Source organism: Bombus flavifrons, chromosome 8 (genome assembly GCF_040668555.2).
Source record: "Bombus flavifrons isolate JBK064 chromosome 8, iyBomFlav1_principal, whole genome shotgun sequence".
NCBI lineage: Eukaryota > Metazoa > Arthropoda > Insecta > Hymenoptera > Apidae > Bombus > Bombus flavifrons.
In genome coordinates this window covers 4,494,535-4,514,366 of record NC_138449.1, presented here as the reverse complement: position 1 = coordinate 4,514,366, position 19,832 = coordinate 4,494,535, and the positions used below count along the sequence as shown (strand labels likewise).

The following is a 19,832-nucleotide window of genomic DNA, read 5'->3' as shown; positions in this document are numbered from 1 at the left end:
AACAGAGTGGGCATGGATCCTGTAGGAGAATGACGATGAACTTTGCACGGATTAGTCAAGATTTGGATTGAATAGAAGGAAAATGGCGACTTGTTGACACTATAAGCAAATTATTTTTTGACATGTTTACTTTAATTTTGTTAAATTAACTGACTCGTGGTATTGTTCTCCCATTGTATAAATATTCTGTTTTGTTAATTAACAATGATTTTCTTAATACATTGTGATTTATATATTAAATTGTATAAAAATGATTTTTTTTTTCTTGCAGTTCACATGATGCATTTATTATGGATATCATTATTACCTTCAACTGTAGGAAAATGCCGCAGAGAAAAAGAAAAATGCCGAAAGAAAGCAGGTCGTATGCATTTGTGCCGTTGCATAGAGGTCACCACAAGTTCATCGAATTATCTTGAGGTGAATGAACTATTGTGTGCTCGCGAGACAACCAATAATTGATGTCTTTTTTATCCAATTTACTACCGGCTACTAGACATAAAACTTAAGCTAAATTAAGTATTACGGTATGTATACAACATCAATTTTTTAACTCTCACTAATATTTCACAATATTTTACAAACTTATTTTATAACATCGCACATTCTCTGATTGTTCGAGAAAAGATAAGTAAATTTTTAATTAAGTAACAACTAATATGACTTTGCCTATTTATTTTATTAAACTTCATACGAGGTTTCATATATTTCTGAGAAAAGCACTTTTTAAAGAATTTTTTAGCTCCCGATGTAACATAGACGAACTACAGTTTCGTTTCTCAATATAGCAAAACGGAATTAATTAATGTCGGACAGAGGAGGTAGTGTTATGATCATTAACGAGAAACTTCTTTCTCGCGCTGTCGATGGAGACCCTCAACGAATCACGAATCGAGTGTACCCTTGGAAAGTAGTTGGAATGTTATGCAAAGCAATTACACCGACTTAATTGTCCATGCGAGAATCATTAAGCAGACTCCACCGAGGGAGCGATGAACCGATTGATTTCCACTTCGATTAAAAATTACATAAATCTAACTTAGCAACAATTGCTCCAGTTATTTATTATAACAATTTCATTCAACGCGACCTTTTGCTGTGTTCAAACATAATATTAATTTCAACAGGACTTTATACATATCATTTATATAACATGAATTATGTTGTAGACTCACATGAAATGCAGTTTCGTCACTCTTCGGGACATAAGTTGGCAGCAGATGTAAATAACTGCTCAGAAAACCAGATGTTTGTGAAAGGCGAGAAGGTATTGAAAACGAACCTTCTATGCGTTAAATCAAGGCTGTATGAGTTGAACATTATTATATGTCGGTGTACACCAAGGAAGACGAGAAAGGGAACAGGGGATAATTTGAACAATTATAATTTATGGTAACTGAGACAAACTCCTGTCTTTTTTTCTTCTTTTCCACAACCGGATTACCGGAACTCATAAAATCAATTGGAGTAATTGCGCTCGTATGGATTCCCGCTGAGACATGATGGTCATTTCCCATAGTTTCTATGGACAATGATATCGATAAAAAGTCGAAACAAAGCGTTGGAATCAGCCAGTGGCTATTTTTAAAATCTATTGATCACGAGAGAGATCATCTTTGCGAATGCAAAGCGTACATCATCTGCATTCGTACGATAAGAGAATGCGACGCTTATAACGAAGGTTTATCTTTAGATGGAGCGGCATAAACATACAATGGGCAATACCGAAACTAACGAGGAAATTAATTTAAATAAAGAGAGGCCCAATCGGCGCCATTCTTGCATAACGATCGATGCTGCTTTTCCGATACGTGCCACGAATGCTGTATATACTTCTGAAATTCTTCTCCGAGGTATGCTCAAATTTAAAATAGTCGAAATGTGATAGCTGTAGCGCAATTTCCTCAAAATTACAAGTTTGTAATCAAAATATTGATATTATTGTACTGAAGCTTTCAATGCACGATGAGATAATATTTGTGAAAATTGGGAGGGTATTTATTATATATACAGGGATCTTTATTAATGTTGAAATTAGTTAAGGTCTAAACTTACAAGAATTTAGTGCTCAGTAGTATATATTTGTAACTACAATTTTGACGTCAAAGAAAAAGGGTTTTTTAGAGTTAATAATGGAAATGACGACAATGACCTTTGAACTTTTGGATATAGATGGAAGATTACTATACCTCCCTAAATTCAGAATAAAGTTTTAGCTACAGCGTGACAAGTAGGGGCCAGAAGTTACGATTTCGCTTTGTGATAAATATAGGTATGTAATAGTTAGGTCCACCGAGGACAAAATAATCAATAATTTAGTTTCACCTATTTATTTTAGTAATACAAAAGTTATAAATAATTTAGAACAATTCACAATTACTATAAATTAAATTTTTCCAAATTAACCACTGGAAATAAAAGATATTAAATACATGATAGTATCTTTTAAATCTTTTAAATTTAAATTATCGGAGGAAAGATAAGAATCAGTACAATAAAATGTTGATTTCTTCCGTACGTATGTTATTGTATATATAATTCAAATATAAATACTATGTTTTAAATATTTCTTTAGAGTTATATTATAAAGTACGTGGTTAGTTTCCTGATGTAATCTATTCGAATTATCAATATTTAAGTAGAATATATATTTCCTACCTTTTTTTCGGAGAAGTATTCATATCGGAAACTCATGATCTTTTCCTAAATCTGATTAGAATGAGCGACGAAATATTGAAACTTCATCACATTGGAAAAGGGCCAACAAGAATATAATTAGATCATGAATTGATCATCCTTCTGATAAACAGTGAAATCTTAATTAGATTCTATGAAACGAGTTCCTATTAATATTTTTCATATCATTTTTTTCTTCCTTTTTAAAAAAAAATGACAATTGCATAGAGTGAATTTTTATTTTGAGCAATTTTAAAAGAATTGCTTTTATAACTAAATTCGTATTTTAAATTATTCAACATTACTCTTAAACACAGAATTACATGGTGATGTGTGTGTGTGTGTGTGTGCGTGTGTGTGTGCGTGTGCGTGTGCGTGCGTGCGTGTGTTTATTTTTATACTTCTGTAAGGGTTGCTAGACTTGAAACCTTCAGAGTCTTTTCTTAGTAATGATACATGTTTCTTTTTACAGTGGTGTTTAATGACATTCATGACAAGAAGCAAATTTTTATGAGTTTATAAGTTTACAAAATGTTACTATTAATAGGTTATTAAGTTATTGATAACTTAAAAAAGAACAAATGATAATGATTTAACCAAGAATAAAGAACAAGGTAAGTAAGGTTAGACAAATATACCTAACCTCTGTAAGGTTCTTGAGCTTCATCTGACAATCAAATTCTGTATAATTTATATTAAAAGTCTAACTTCTTTTTTTATGAAGTTCCAAATTTTCCTTTGATGTTTTGAAATTTATATTTATTCTATACACATTGGTTTTCAAATATTAATCATATATATTTTTATGTTTAAGGCAGAAGCAGTTTATGATAACATACAAGATAAACAAGAAAAATTTAAATATCAATTATAATGTGACACAAGATTTGGAAGTTATACATATATGAAGATACAAGTGATTCAATGTAGTCATTTGTAGCAATAGAGTGGAAGGAAAAACATATTTTATAATGTCTAAGAAAACAACAAAGGTAAAGTTAAGAAGCTTATGCTTACTACAAAGAAATTAAGGAATCTATATGTATATATACATACATAAAAAAACTGTAGTAAAAAATGGAAAATAAGTACACATTTTTATCACTTTTCAGATATTAACAGAAACATTAATATACATATAAGAAGAATATAGAAATAAATATATAAAGATGATTATATAGCTCAAAAGAAATCAGATTTAAAGTTAGGAAGAAAATCAACATACGATATGATATTTAAAGATGACTGTTTCAATATTTGTGGTAAACATATTAGCACAAAGTAATAAACTTGGTATAAAAGAACAAGAAATAATAAGAATTTAATACTTAATTTAATAGTAAGAATTTATACCAACAGATACATCAAAACATTTTTTACAGTTTAGATTTATGTAACAAAATTTGAGTGTATCTAATAACTATGATAAAATAATATTTGTATACATTAATTGTAAGAATAACGAAGACTACGTTAGAATAATAACTCACTAAAAACTTTTAAGTTAAAAGTTTTTATCTTCTTCAAGATATTAAATATAAGATACACCAAGTATATACACTCTCTCATATGAATATGAATATTTAAAAATGAATTAAGCTGTGTTAAATTAACTTCATTTATTATTATTCAATGCAATAAGAAATATGTAGTTTATCTTCATAATTGTTCAGTAGAAGTATTTTTCTTAATATTTTTTTACATACCACAAATGAACTAAGGCTTTCATTGTAGAATTTTAGAAAACACTACATTTATGAAAAAAACTGGAAGATTTCTTTTAATTAAACTTTTTGTGATTTTAGTTTATATTACACCATTTAATTTTTTTTAAATAACTAACAAAAATGACAATCTACGTAGACGATAGTAACAGTAATATTCATACAAAAGTTTCTATCACACACGCATGCAACTAGAACTACACTGAAACGATGAGGCGGGAAGCGATTCTCAAGAGTCGATATATCGAATCAATACCGCGCGCAATATTTGAATTTGAACTGATAAACGCAGAAAAATTGATCTACTATTTATTAACAAAATTATTAGCAAAATTATATTAGAATTTGAAGTGTGTGAAAAGACAAAGAATAGAGAATAAAAAAGTATAGCAATATATACAGTCGTTAAACCTTGATCTATAATCTGCACTTGACATTCGCATGGTCAAGTGTATAATAATACATTCTTGCATTAAACTGTAACCATCCGTTTAAATGAACGTGCCTAGATTTAACTACATGTGTTTCTACAGTATTGACATATTTCTATTAATTTGAGATATCAACGTTGAAACAACATCTGCAATTTAAGAAAGTCAAGAACAGCACGTCTAAGTTTCCTAACGTGCGTCTGCGAAGTAAAAGGCACGATTTCACTATAAAATCAGTGCAACGGAATGCACTGTTACGTCACTTGATTCGCACTCAGAACACTCGATTTGTAGACATCAATCGTAGATACCTGTAAACAATTAGTCAATTACACAGTTATTATAAAAGAATAGAAGAAATCTTTGTAGAGAATTTTTCAAATATTTAATTTGTTTTATGAAATCCTACTTTATCATATTGTATTATTTGTATAATAAAAAAAATGTCAAATACATTCGTAGAAATTTTAAAACTATGTAAAATAATATAAATTAATGACCGTCTAGCTACAATTACTTTTTTGCTATATATTAAAATCCTTATATAAAAAATGTTTGTAAAATAGTAATTATGTTACAATATTACGTGAATGTTATTGTTCTATGGGATGATACAATCACTTTCGAAGAAATAAGAGAAAAAAGAAGAATCTCAACCAGTTTCTGATCTCAGTCATGTAGATAGTGTCGTTTGTCGAGTCTTTCGAAGACCTACTTGAAAAAAGCCAGTCGATCCTCCTTACCGGTCGATCAATTTACTCAACTCTGAATGAACGCATGACGATCCCGTTATCGTTTCGTCCGAGTGGGTCACCGACACTTCGACAGGATTTTACTCGTAGCTGCTTCGAGGTGCACGTACCGAACCTATGCCGTGAACAGACCGTTCTCATTGATACTTGGTGGGGTTCAACAGGACCGTCTCACTTTCTTGGAAAACAGTTTGAAGCACCTCTATGATCTTAGTCTTTTTCAAAAAATTCTATATAGAAAAAACAATAATTTGATCGTGTATTTAGATATCCTAAATTTCAGTTCCAAGTTCAAAATTAAAATTAAAATGTAATAGCACTGTATCGTTTCTCTTAGAAAAAGGTTATACTAATTTTTGAAATTACGATACATAGAAATTCAGCAGCAAAATATTTTTTTTCTAAATTCAATCATTCGATCAATTTCGATCGATTTATTCATCAAAGATCGATCGATCTTTAGTCAGTTTTAATTACAAGTATTTTAATGAACATAGAAAATCCCACAGGTCAAGTGATTTATAAAATATTCATTGAGTTCACTACTTCAAACATGTTTAGTATCAGATTAGTATTATCATATCTATATATAACTGCATATATAACATGATCCATTAAAATGTTTTTTACACTCGAGGAGGAAAAGAGGGGATCTTGAAAGTGGAGCCAAGATTCAGCCGTCCCTGGAAACCAGATGGGGTCTGAAAGTGCCCCGCGTGCTCGCCTTCGAAGAACATATCCATGCAGTATTAGTGTTCGCGTGAACGAGTAACTTGTCGTACCTTTTTATCTCTATTGAGAAGTATCACGTTTACCAGCGGATCCTAAGGTCGTTTTCGCGGACGTTGTATACTTCGATCGTCGCGAACGGCAGTAATTTTCGAAACGTCTCATTCGTGAATAAATCTTCGAGGAAAAGGGAACATCTCCAGGAAACTATTACAGACGATCATTGTCGACTTTGCCAATTTCTGCGCGATAATTAAACTGGATCGACAACTATGAAAATCGCCACGACCTTGTTCTTCTTCGTAGTCGTCGGTACGTACAATTTGTCTTTTATCGCCAAACGCAGCTTCTAGGATTTATATGTATATTTTCTCTTTTGATTGTGTTTCATTAATAAACAGCAGATGTTTAGGCATTTCCGGAAAATTTAAAAGTGCAATAATATATAGTGTACACATAATATACAAACGTAAAATTTCCAAAAGCACTTACTAGAATATTTCTATTCGTGATAAAATGTGACTATAATATATTATATCTGGAATATTTGCTATAATGTATAGATTTTATTTCTTTAGCTATGATTATAAATATATAAAATATTGCATATGAAACATCTACAGTTAAGTCATAAAAGTAGAGTATAACTACAGATAAAATACATTGGACCGTATTAGAATAGGTATTAGAATTTAGTAGATTCTTCTAGAATCTTTAATGTCATTCAATGAGAATGATGTTTTTTCTCGATAATACTTATGATTTAGTACAATGTTTCGTAACATTTCAAGTGAAGCACAAAATGTAATACTTAAAAGGAGGGTGAAAGTGTAGACGTAACATTTTTTTTTCACGGATTGAATAAAAGTAAAGGGTCGCGTTTAAACATACATATTTAAACTAGAGACTGCGTTTTTGAGAATACAGCTAACATACTTACGTATTCATGTGCAAATATTATACATGTATTCTTAAATTTATAAAATTATGTTCTCGTTGTGACACACGAATACCTAAGAGTTAGCCTTAAGCCTCGATCTAAAAGTTCCTATCTAATAAGATGTATTATATCTTGTACAATTTCTTATCACAAACAGAATCTTATTCCTACCTACAAATCGAATATGCTTTGTGATATGAGGCTTACACAAAGATTATATCTAAATATTTAACAACCAGTTTCCAATACGAAGATATGTGATAATGGAAAAATTAATTTCATTTTATCACATATTATTTTTTAGACTACTTTACAGGAAGATAGAATGTAATGATTGGAAACTGGTTTTCAAGGTATCTAATAATATTCTTCCTGGGTAACTCGCAGGTTTTTGGGACTTTTTCCATTATTTACGCTTTGTATCAAAGCATTTTTATTCTGTGCTATCGAGCCTCGACCTATCTTGACTGACTGCACTGTTTATTCGATTCTACTACTTAAGTTTCTCTATCACTCGATCTTACTATTACCGTACTACCTTACTCGATCTTTAAATAATCATTTTTCATCGCAAATTACTAATCGACCTAGTAACGTTCTCCAGGGTGGACGCTGTATTCTTCTCATTTATAAAATGTAGCGCAGAGATCTCTGTAAATACGATTCTGGCTATCAAAAAGTGTGGGAAGCGTTGCGTTCTTAACCGCACTATCTCTCTATCATGATTACCCGTGGGCCAGGAGAAGCAATTTTCATTAATTTTACGGTTTTCTTCGCGACAACTTAAGCGTGACCAATGCGTGTTTTGCGTTACACCACAATGTTACAGTATTACGGATAAGATTCATTATAAAAGAATCGAATTTTATTTTCGCAACATATAATATACCATTTTATCTGTCTCTTTTGAAATTAAAATATTGAGAAGTGAAAATTTTTTGAATATTAGAGAGTTCCTTCTCTCCTTACATTTCACATTTTATGCAACAACGAAATAAAAGTTAATTATATAAGGTATCAAAATTATACATTTCTCAGTTGTACATAATTATGTAAATACGTTACGAAGTGACATATGTTCATCGGATAAAAAATGATCCTGTTTGCAAATGACAGCAAGCAAAATTACGTAAATGAGTGGATCAAAATCAATCATTCTTTATCGTAACCAAATTAATTTCTTTGTAATTATCAATAGACTGTAGAATATATTCTGTAGAATGCATATATAATATATAAAATTATATAGAACATATAAAATATACTTATAATGAATAAAACAAATCTCTGTTTAGATTTCATTTCTTTAATCATGTTCACAAAAAGATTTATCTGCATAAAAATTCAATCTAATCAGCAATATTTTTTCTATGTCGATTTATGTTCTCATAGAGCGTTACATTCGCTGAACATGGATATTCGTTGCTCGAATTTGCTTATCCACCGTGTTTGTATTGCTAAATACCGAGTGTTTCTCGTAAAATGTCGGCTGTTCCAGGGAATGGTACATTAAATGACGTGTAACAGCGCATCGAATAGCCGTGTCTTGACGAGAATGGAATCATTGAACAGAAAAAGTAACAGTAAAGCGATCGTACGCATCGGCGCGAACTAGAAAGTGCATAAGCATTGGTTTCTATTGCTGAAAACATTGATACGAAGGAGAAATAGAACGAACTTGCGACGAAAGTAAGCAATTGCAACAAGACAATTATAGACACGATCGTGAAAGGGGACTGAAATCGAACCATCGTGCACGTTAATCACATATTTTCGTCCAGTCGGACAATCCTCGGTGTAATACGCAAAGATATAATAGAGACATATAGGTCGTGGAAACTCTTACTCCTGTTACGATACGTTTTTCTATGGCAGCGTGTAATGTATTCGTCATTATCATGTCAATTCGAACGTAGTGCGTAACATATCACGGTGATCTCGAGGAAACTTTCTCTGTGTATTTATCGAAATAACTTTCACATTACGATAGAGTGATAATTAGTTGAATGATAAAAATATAGTGGGTTATGTACATATTACTATACACGTGTGGACAATAGAAATGAGAAATTTGCATCTCGAAATTGTTAGATTTTTCGTAGAGAAGAAATATTCGTAATAAAGATTCCATAGTGATCCGTGTATAATTTAGGATTTAAAATGATAAACGATAAGCATGCAAAAAGTGAAAATTTATAATAGAAATAAAAGATTAATTTCTGTTAATTTGACATTTAAATTATTTATCATTTGAAGCTTTCAACGCATTTGGGCTTTCAACGTTTACCACTTTTACAGATTTAAAAGAAAAATAAATGGTAAGAAGAAGAATATTTACGATAGCTCTAATAATACTTATTACTATTTCAACTACATTCATTCTATTGCAATTGTAGTTGTGACTATACTTTCATCTTTCTCAACCACAATCTAGTTGATACTGACGATATCTTTATCTTGCGATGGCCTAAAGTTATGATAAATTATTTCAGTATTAATAATTTCCCATTTTATTTCGCAATTTATATCTCATTAAAAGGATCGTTTCTCGTTTCTTTTGAAACTTGTATCGTTTACCATATCATTGACCACTCGAAACTGTTTAATGGTGCCACAACTTTCAAAACAGATTCAAACACGGATTCTGTGGGTCCATAGTCATCTGACTTCAATAATATTCTCACTAAATTTTCAATAGGTCTGTATTATTTGGGGAATCAGGTCAGCAACGGATCTATGTGAACGTTTTATTTTTCGGTGGTCACTTTCTACATAGCTCTGACTGCATATGGTATCGTCTTAACATCTCAACTGAGACGATCTTCCTATCTTTATGTACTTTCATATTCCTGTTATCACCTAAGAAACTTTAATATCGTCAGCAAAAGAAACGAAACTGATTTCAACAAGTATAAACGTCTGTCCAAAAATGAAGAAATAGCACGTTTTACAGTTTCAACATGCGTACTTAATCTACTCATTCGTTAATAATCATTCGGATGCTGTGTGTGATTGCAAAAAAAAATTAATTTGGTGTAGAAATAAAAAAAATTGAATTCTGTGTAACTTTCAATTCAACTTCAACTAAAATTTCACAATTTCATTTTATGCCGGAACGCGAATATTATTAAGATTTTATAACAAAAGAAAATTGATTTACAAATTGGTGAACTATAAAGCGAAAGACGACTTTAGTTGACTACCGCTCTCAAGGTAAAGGTAAAGGCCGCGTTCGTGGGAAAATGTTACGCGGGTTTGCTCATCGACGGGTGTCGTTATTTCCTCTTAGGTTAATTAAGGAATGCTGCTAGGCAAAGAAAAGTGAATTTTACCAACACTCATAACAAAACACTTTTGTACAATTATATCGTTACACGACTAGGGTCGATCTTGAAATGAACAGTGAAAGTATCCTTGAAATTGTTGCCTTTCAAAGTCATTGCCCTCGTTCTTAATAGCAATTAGAATGTGGGATTGATCTAGGTTTTCGAATAATATTCGTTTTTTTTTTTTTAGAACAAAATAAAAATTGTTTTCAAATGAACAAGAATGAAATTTTAACGTGAAATTTGTTACAAAATTAAAATATGGAAACATACATACGTTTGAAGAAGTTGCGCAATTCGAAATGAGTGTCGTGATTATGTAAAATTTATAACCGTAAATTATTTCACTAGTTGTACTATATTTTTATAATGGCAGGGTTTATGTTAGATATTTTGATTGACGTAGGTAAAATTATTTATTTATCGACTAAAGAAAGTTACTTCTATATTAGTAATCTTCTCGTTTATTTCGCACTTGGCGTTTTGACAAACTGATCGACGTGCACGCAATTCATTATTGCAGATAAGATTTTGAAGAAATCAGGATACGTCCAATTTAGTAAACAGAAACAAGACACGAGTGGCATGGTAACAAAGTTTCTACTGCACGATTATCTTATTTTTGTAGGTTTTGCGAGACGTTCTTAATGAGATTTAAACGCTTTTCGTATAATTGATGATGTTGACTTTAAGTAATTGATGTTATTTGAATATTGTATCAATTTAGATGCTACACAGAAATTTTTCTATAATATACTATATGATTTTATTGTAGTACTAAATATTTTAAAGAAATCGAGAAAGGTAAACGATGCTATTATGCTATATAGCATAATAAAAATATAACAGTATTGTTTCTAGAGGGAATCTGTGTCTTTTTAATGAGATAATTCGATCGATGATCAGATTTGAACTGTTGTTCCTTCTTCAAAATTTCACTATATATACATGTAATATAATTTCTATAAAGTACTTATTTCGCCATACAATCTGACTATATGAATATTCTTCGCTAAAATAACCTTTTCTAATATGTAGACTGTTATGAGTCGTCATTTGCATTTTTATATAACATTAAATATATTCGTCAAATTTCGTCATTCCATCAGACCATGTCAAATTTTCTTATCGCCAATCTTTTCGGTTATTGTGAAACATTGTATGAAAGTAGAATATAAATACGACAACGTTGTTTCTGCATTAGTGGAATATCAAATAAAGACATTATAGAGTATGAAAGATATAGGTGAAGGGCATAAGATAATAAATAATGTGCTCATGAAAATCACAAATATTGAGAAACTGAATTTGTATTAGCTGAAAGTTACAATTTTATAATTAAAGTATTGACATAGTAAAGGGTATAAATCCTAAAGATCTATATAAAAATATCTGTCAATTTTTATATTTATAAATTACAATTAATTCAAACAAATTATTTTATGAATTATTATTTGCAATAACTACCTTCTTGCTACAAAAATACTTTTTAGTTTTTTTGGTACTTAAATTCTTTATCATTTAATCTCTACAATTATTCCAATGAAACAATTTGTCATTGTATAAATTCATTCAGTTCATAATAATTAATGAATAGCTTAAAATGTGGTAGGAATTTATCAAAGTGGTTAAAAGTGAAGTTCAAGAAACGAGGAACTCGGTTATTAAATGGTGATCACACGGATCGTAAAATTGCTTCATGAAACTATTACACAGTGTCTCAACTTTTTCCGTTTTGTTTCAAAAGAGTGACAATATTCGGGCTCTTTAGATGCGAAACTAATTTTGAAGTATGAGGAACCGACCTGGTCAGCCGACGTGGTCGAAAGGTTGACTCGACTTATTAAGTGGGTCAGTAGGCTACGGCCCAATGGCACGCCTAAGATCCGGCAAATCTTCGAACACAAGTTCCGGAAGTACCTTTCACAAACTTCGGGACATTCCTTGGAAAGTTATACTATAATTTACAGAAATTCCAAAAGCTGTAATTAATTTTCCTTTATTTTACCTAAATATAATTTTAAATTCGTTCAACTAGGATTTTCCTTAAATATAAAGGAAGAAATATAATATTTATAGAAATATTTGTAGAAAGTAAAGAAATGTTATGAATTTTTAAATGGTTACACAGGACCACAATTTGCATGTTCTGAAATGTACACGATCCGTGTTTGAACTTTCTTAGACGTCTGTATGCGTTTTTTTAGAAAACTCTAGAAAACTGCAAATATAGGAAGATCTCCTTTCTTTTCTAAGGGAATGTCATCAGTCTCAGCGATTGTATCATCTTGGTGGAGAAAATTACAGATTTGATTACAAAGTGGTGTAGACGTAACGTCCGGCAGATAGAATTTGTAACATTTAGTTACTGATCCTACTGAAATTGCATTCACGAAACTATGAAAGACAATTATAATTATTTATCTATACATTATAATAGTATAGTAACTACAAAGTTTACACCGAATGCAACTTATTTTATCTTAATTCTTCTGATAACAATATTTTAATCTCATTTTGGACTTTTTTCGCTTTACAAAACTATGAAACTCTACTAACATATTGTTTGATGAATCATCTATGACAGAGCACTGACATCACAAAAACTGAGACTGAACAGAAATGATCGTGTCAATTTCATTGGCTTCGAAATACGACTAAGATCGGTTAGACTTTCATTACACTCGATTAGATGGTCATTTATGATGCTTGAACATTCACGGTCGAGAATCAATAGCACAGATTAGGAATTATGAATCAACGGCCCTCGTATCGACATTTATGAAAATCCTGCTTCGATCTTCTCGTTGGCGATTAGTCAGTCGAAATCGTTCTGGATTATATCCCTGTTAACTGATGCAGCTCTGACTAAGAAGAAAAGTATAAATTTCAAGAAGGAAAAGACATCTATTTTGCAAATTCGGTTTAAAAGGGTAAACTTTCTCTGAGAACTCCCTTATCGTTTCTAAAACCAAATGAGTCATAGCTTAAATTTCTTTTTAGAATTTAATTTACGGCTCTTTCTATCAAAATGTTTGCGTTGTATACGAGATGTTTCAGATTTCTTCGATCTGTAGATATAAATGAGAAAGATATATTATATAAATATAGATCGTTTGAAGTTTTAACAAAAATAGAAAATATGAAAAAGCGTAAAAAGGACAAAGTAGCATAATACAGCTATTATCATTTCTAGAAGCAACTCAGTTTAAGGTATACATTATGATAAAAATAAATAAGTTAGTTGATATTAATTACGATGGAATCAGAAGCTGATCAGTTGGGTCGAAACGGGGATCCATAGTGTTCTTTTCTTCCGGTTTGGTTGCAGGATGCACGTGGCGGGAGACTCTAGGGACGTGTGTGTTTCAATCGGACTTTGGTTTCGTGCTTAACTGTGCCTTTCGGAAGTCCGGAATTTTTCGGGTACGAAATCTTGGAGGTGTCAAAGGTTACGTCGGCCTGGGTGAGTCGTAATAAGCGGTCGAAACAATTTTCATAAAAGAATTTCCAAGAATCCTTATGCGCGATCTCTTTCTTAATCAATTATAAATATACTGTAAATACCTTGTATATTACTAGTTATAATTTCAATGCGATAACTACAATAATACGTAATATATCACATGACGATTACAATTTTTCCGGATTGATGGAGGAGGATAATCTATGAGTGCAAATCTAAGCAAATATTGGATGCGAACTGAAACATAAATCTAGTAATGAATTTTACATACATCTTAAAATGAGAGTTTGATAATATTTAGTAATCACTAATAATATTATCATATTATAATAACTCTCACAATGAACTATTTTATAACTATTTTAATAAACATTTTATTCTGAGTTCAATATTTGCGATATTTTTTAGGACTTTAATAAAGTGCTTAGTAAAGCATTATATAACATTTGTTTCTTATACTACCTTATAGCCTTTTTTCTCTGCAGTTTGTCCGGAAAAATTCGAAACACCCTGTATTTAACATGTCCCCTTGTATATTATTATATCGTTGGAATAGCGTGTATAAAAGAGAAAGTGTTACTATTTTGCCGCTTCGTTTTCTTGCTTTTCATTGCTTTTTCACCATAGGACGAATGCTTGAAATAGTGTAAAGTATAGTTTAATGATTTTTTTTTCAGTGAATAACATACTTCCAACGACTATTTCACTATTTCACTTTCATTTATGTCCATTGTTTAATTTTTTTTTTACTGTGATCGATCAGTGTAATATGTTATTATACTTTCTTAAATGATTTGTTAATAACATACTTTCTATTACTGTCTATTCGGCGGCCTGATTCTATGAAATATATATAGAAATAGCACGCCATTGGAAAAAATTGAACGATTTATGTGATATTCTGTGTTGTATTCATTATGCAAGTAATAATACTTACATCACGCGACCCATTTTCTATGAGAGAATAAGTGTAAGTGGTTTTGTAGAGTTTATGGCATCCTCAGTTTTGTGTCATTGTATCCATAACTGTAAATCTCAATTTAAGAGCAGTAAAGGATCCCCACTGAACTTTGAGAATTTAGTTTTATAAACACTAACTCTTATAAAGACTAATCTCAGCATTCTTTTGTAATCTCTAATTTAATCTTATGAATAAAATAAATATTAAAATATAAATAAATTGACTAAAATTTTAGAAAAAAATTAAAAAATGTCGAAAAGTGTAGTGCAATCAAATAATTCTTATTCGCATTGTCCCATCGAAAAAAGTCTATTTCGTTCGCCACGAAACGGTGCAGAAAGTGAATTACCACAAGATTATAGTTAATCGAGCAGAACGTGCGTGAAATGACCAGTGACTTTCAGAACAAGAAGAATGTCTCCTCATAACCTACTTCTCTAATGCTTTGGTATATATGAGTACATAGTAGTTGCTTGGAGAAAAAAGTTATAATACATATTACATTATTCATCGCCTTGACTCGGCCCAGATGTCAGCAATATCTCGTAAAGGATGACACCTGCAATGAAAACGTAATTTGCATTTGAACCGACCGGACCAAGGGATCAAAGAAATCGTCGTAAGAGCGCACGGTTGTTTGCACATTTGTAGAACAAAGCAAAAAACCACGTTGGATCTTGCGCAACATGTGGTTGCTTAACTTTCTATAGCTTGTCTTTTCTGGGTATTATCTAATTTTTCATCCATTCAGAATGGCGGTTCTTATCACTTCTACAATTAGGAATAACAATTTTTCTTTAGTAGTAATTTAGTAACAAAAATTTGTTTGATAAGAAATTGTTTCCCAAGTATTAATTAGGTAAATATGTATTAGAATTCGTGAAAATAGAGCGAAAAATTGGCGGAATTGAATATTTTCGGTTTACTAAATAGATCAGGAGTAAAAATTAAATGCATTCTTTAGACTAACATGACAATATAGGACTTAATTATCGACAAATGTGGATCCTTTCAGTGGTGGGACCTCTTACATTTAATGTAACGATGAAGTCAATCGATTAGTTGGAATAATATCAATAATTTTTTAATCCAGATAATGGTTTATTTCTTTACACAAGTATTTTTTGTACCTAATAATTGGTTTAATTATAATTAATATTATTGTTAACTTCAGGATTTTCTGTGGGTGACGAGCTAGGATTTAGTCAGTCCTTGTCCAATGTGGAGGCTGCCAAAAGAAGAAGCGTGCAGACTAGTAGAGTTGGTTCATTATCCCATACTAATTTGGTAAGAATTTCAGAAACATTAGAAATACGATGTATACATTTATTTTTCTACACCTATTCATGTAGATTGTTATCGTAATTACTTTGAAGATTCTGTAATGAATCGATTTCTATTACATTATAGATGTACAGACACAATTCTTCGTTTAAACTAGTCCAAGGAAAGTTTAAGATGAATCGGGCCAAGTATAAAAACTGGATACATTCCATCGTGATTCCTGTAGTGCTATGATATTTATAATAGTGCTAGTTGCATGCATTTCGGTTGAATTTACATAATAGGATGCCTTATATTGTTTCTGTTGCGTAATCGTGAACTACATCTAACTGTAGATTTTTCATATGATTTATACGTGGGAGTAAATAACTTTTTCGTCTGAATATTTAAAGAGGATTAGAGGTTTCTGAATCTTTGTGAGAAAGGAATTCTGAAGATTTGTTTTCCTTTCTTAAAGGCACTCTTTAAATTAAATGCTTTAATTTATTTTTACATTTTTAGGTTCATTATAATTGTTATGAAAACTTCTGTTTTGTGCTCTTCTTTATCTATCTTTATCGTATTCTGAGATGTCAAATGGGTGTATTTCTTATTATTCCAGCGAAATCTCGATCGAACCCAAGCATACGCGATTGACCTTGTCATAATTAGTGCATGAACGAGTATAAAATTCTTCACACGACGTAGTGCAAGGTTTCCATTCTCATAGAAGTACACTTGGAGCGTACATTGAATCCCCTATAAAATCTGAAAGAAAAAGATAAATGAAGTAGAACAAGGTTGAAGAATTCCTTTTATACGTATGTTAAAGTTAATGAAAGGAGAGGTTAATCGGAGTGCAAGTGTAACTTAATATTCGTCTGACTCTTAATGATTCCACTTAAATTGTGAAATCAGTGACTTTTTACACGTACATGACTTATTTTTCTTTGACAAATGTATATTTCTTCTATTCAGAATCCTGAAAAAGATGGTTCAAATATAAAAATGTTTAATTTTGTAAATTACATAAATTGTGTAAAATGACATATTCATTTTTCATTTCATAAAATTAGATAGGATTTTCTAAAATATTAATCACAGGGATCTCTATCTTACATATATGTATTTAAGTAGAGACGTATCACATATTTATAAATTAATTCGTGTAATTTTGAGTTACTAAATTTTGAATTTTTAATTTTTTAATACAAGTATCTGTATACACACATTTTTTAAATGCATTAAACGATTAAACATTAAACATCTTAAATGCTAATGGATAATAATTCATTGAAGGCTACCAATCGAGATGAAACTAGACAACACACTCAGAACACTCGACAAGTGGTGCCTCCCTTTAAACCATTACCAGCTGGAGCAACGCGGCCGATAGCTCAGCAACCAGAACGTCAAAAATTGGTTGTACAACAGAATTCTACAGTCCTTCGAACCGTGCCAGCTCCTTCCTTATCAGCAACACAGCAGGACTTATTGAGGCAGCAGCAACTAATGCAACAAGAAGTAAAACAGAAGCAACAATTGAAATTGCAGCAAGAAGCTTTCGCATTGCAAGTACTAAAGCAACAAAGGTTACAACAACAGGAAGCTATGAGACAGCAACAGTTGCAGAAGCTTCAACAGCAGCAGAAACAGCAACAAATTGCTGCGCAACAACAAATGCTGACACAGCAACATAAAAGGCACCAACAAATGGTACCGATACAAGTAAAAAGAGATCAGGTAATATCAACTAATTCCTTTCTTTCTTTTTACATTTAACAATTTTTATCCTTTAACCCAGAGGAGGTAACGGGTCTGAACATTTTATCATAAATAAGAGTATATCTGTCTTTTTTCCAATGAATTCGCAATTTAATAACGTTGTAACATTTATTCTGCAGACACCACAGATGCTCGCAGTTGCAGCTGCAATGCCAGGAAAATTACCTAACATTGTAGCTGCAATTCCACCAGCTGATAGCATCGTAGAACCAGGACTTTCGTTAAAATCAGCGTCTTCGAGTGACGGGTTACCACCTTTTATTTCGATGCCACAGTCATCTTCACAGTTGACCGATCGAATTAGCAATAGTCCTACTATTTTGCGCGATTCTGATAACGAGGTGTCGAAAGATGATTTCAATCAGGTAATTACTTTGGTTTTTAATGATAACAAATTAGAATCATTTAATCTTAGATAAAAATTATTTATTTTAAAACGAAATTAACGCTTCACTCTTTATATAGATTTAATAATACTTACTAGCTCTTAAATAATGTTATAAAGTAATTTCGTTTTGAAAGACTGATGTGATAAAAAATATTAAATTCAATTTTTAGCTTCCTCTACCTGGAGATGAGGCTGCATCTTCAGTCAACGAGATGACTTTACTTTCCCTTCAAGCAGCTGAATCCAGTCAGTCACAGCAACAAAACGAGAAACGACAATCGTTGCCATCGTCATTGCCATCTTTAGCGCCTATTCAAGGAATGGAAACGTCGTTGAAAGCTCTGGCAGAAGCTAGTAATATTACTTTAGAAGCTCTAGAAGCTGCTATTCTTCTCAGGCAACAGCAACTTCTACAAAAACAGCAAGGGCCAACCAGTACAAGCACGACGACGACTACAACTATGTCTCCGCATAAAAAGTACGATTAAACCTGTCATTATTTTCTATTATATATTTCAGTTTATACATTTCTATTATCTATTTGAATATCTTAACATCTTGCAAAATCTTGAATCTTGTAGTTTTTAAATATCACGAATTAAAAAAGTTCGTAGTCTTCTTTAAATTATTTTTCAATTATCAATCTTTTTAGTAAATATAATCCTGGTGTCACCAAAGTAATGAACGCTCCTCGTGAATATTATCCAATGGGTTATGACAAGAACTTCGATGACAATTTTGCCAGTCGTGTAGATCTTCCGGACACAAGCTTTTATTGTGGTGACCAAAAACATTTTCCAGGACTTTATGCTGACGAAGATCTTGGGTGCATGGTAAAATATTTCTTCCTCATATATACAAAATAATTTATGCTATATTACGATTTAAAATATTAATATTCTATGAACAACTCTAGGTATTTCACGTCTGTGCATTAACGGATGATGGCTTGATTATGAAGAGTTTCCTCTGTCCCGAATCAACTTTATTCGATCAATCTATCCTCAAATGCAATTGGTGGTTCTACGTGGATTGCAAAACTTCGAAAAGTTTATATGACAGCAACATTCCAATTAGCAAGAGTTATCAGTTAATGAAAGCGCTAGCGTTTTTCTCAGCGTACAAAAACCATGACAATAGTACAACATCTGCTCAAGAAAACTCAGAAAGCTCAGAATAACCCTAAATCTTGTTACAAAGGAACTGAATCTTTATTTTTAGTTAGTTTACTAGTTGGACATCCCCTGTGAGTTTAATTCGTTCGACGATTGCCAATTTATGTTCCTTTAATCCATTAAGCTTTGGATAATGAAAGTTAGCTTCTTTATACATTTTAATATCGAGCTACTTTCTTAATTAGTTTGTGGTATGTTAAGTATTTTAAATTACTG

General features: G+C 31.4%; 1 protein-coding gene and 1 long non-coding RNA gene across 3 annotated transcripts; both read left to right on the top strand.

Moving 5' to 3' along the window:
• Positions 1-3,084: 3,084 nt before the first annotated feature.
• LOC138182499 (uncharacterized) lies at positions 3,085-4,715 on the top strand. Of its 2 annotated transcripts, none has more exons than XR_011173811.1 (3): positions 3,085-3,290; positions 3,491-3,668; positions 3,789-4,715. It is a non-coding gene; the product is annotated as an uncharacterized LOC138182499 (long non-coding RNA). The 2 variants fall into 2 exon arrangements; XR_011173810.1 differs by having other exon boundaries at positions 3,085-3,299.
• Positions 4,716-6,471: 1,756 nt separating this feature from the next.
• On the top strand, positions 6,472-19,720 carry LOC138182203 (serine/threonine-protein kinase Wnk). The gene is given in 8 exon segments (XM_081833743.1): positions 6,472-6,624; positions 13,910-14,044; positions 16,180-16,292; positions 17,568-18,092; positions 18,152-18,418; positions 18,612-18,919; positions 19,094-19,274; positions 19,358-19,720. Coding segments are annotated over 8 exon segments (1,833 nt in total). The 5' UTR covers positions 6,472-6,584; the 3' UTR covers positions 19,622-19,720.
• The last annotated feature ends 112 nt before the right edge of the window (positions 19,721-19,832 follow it).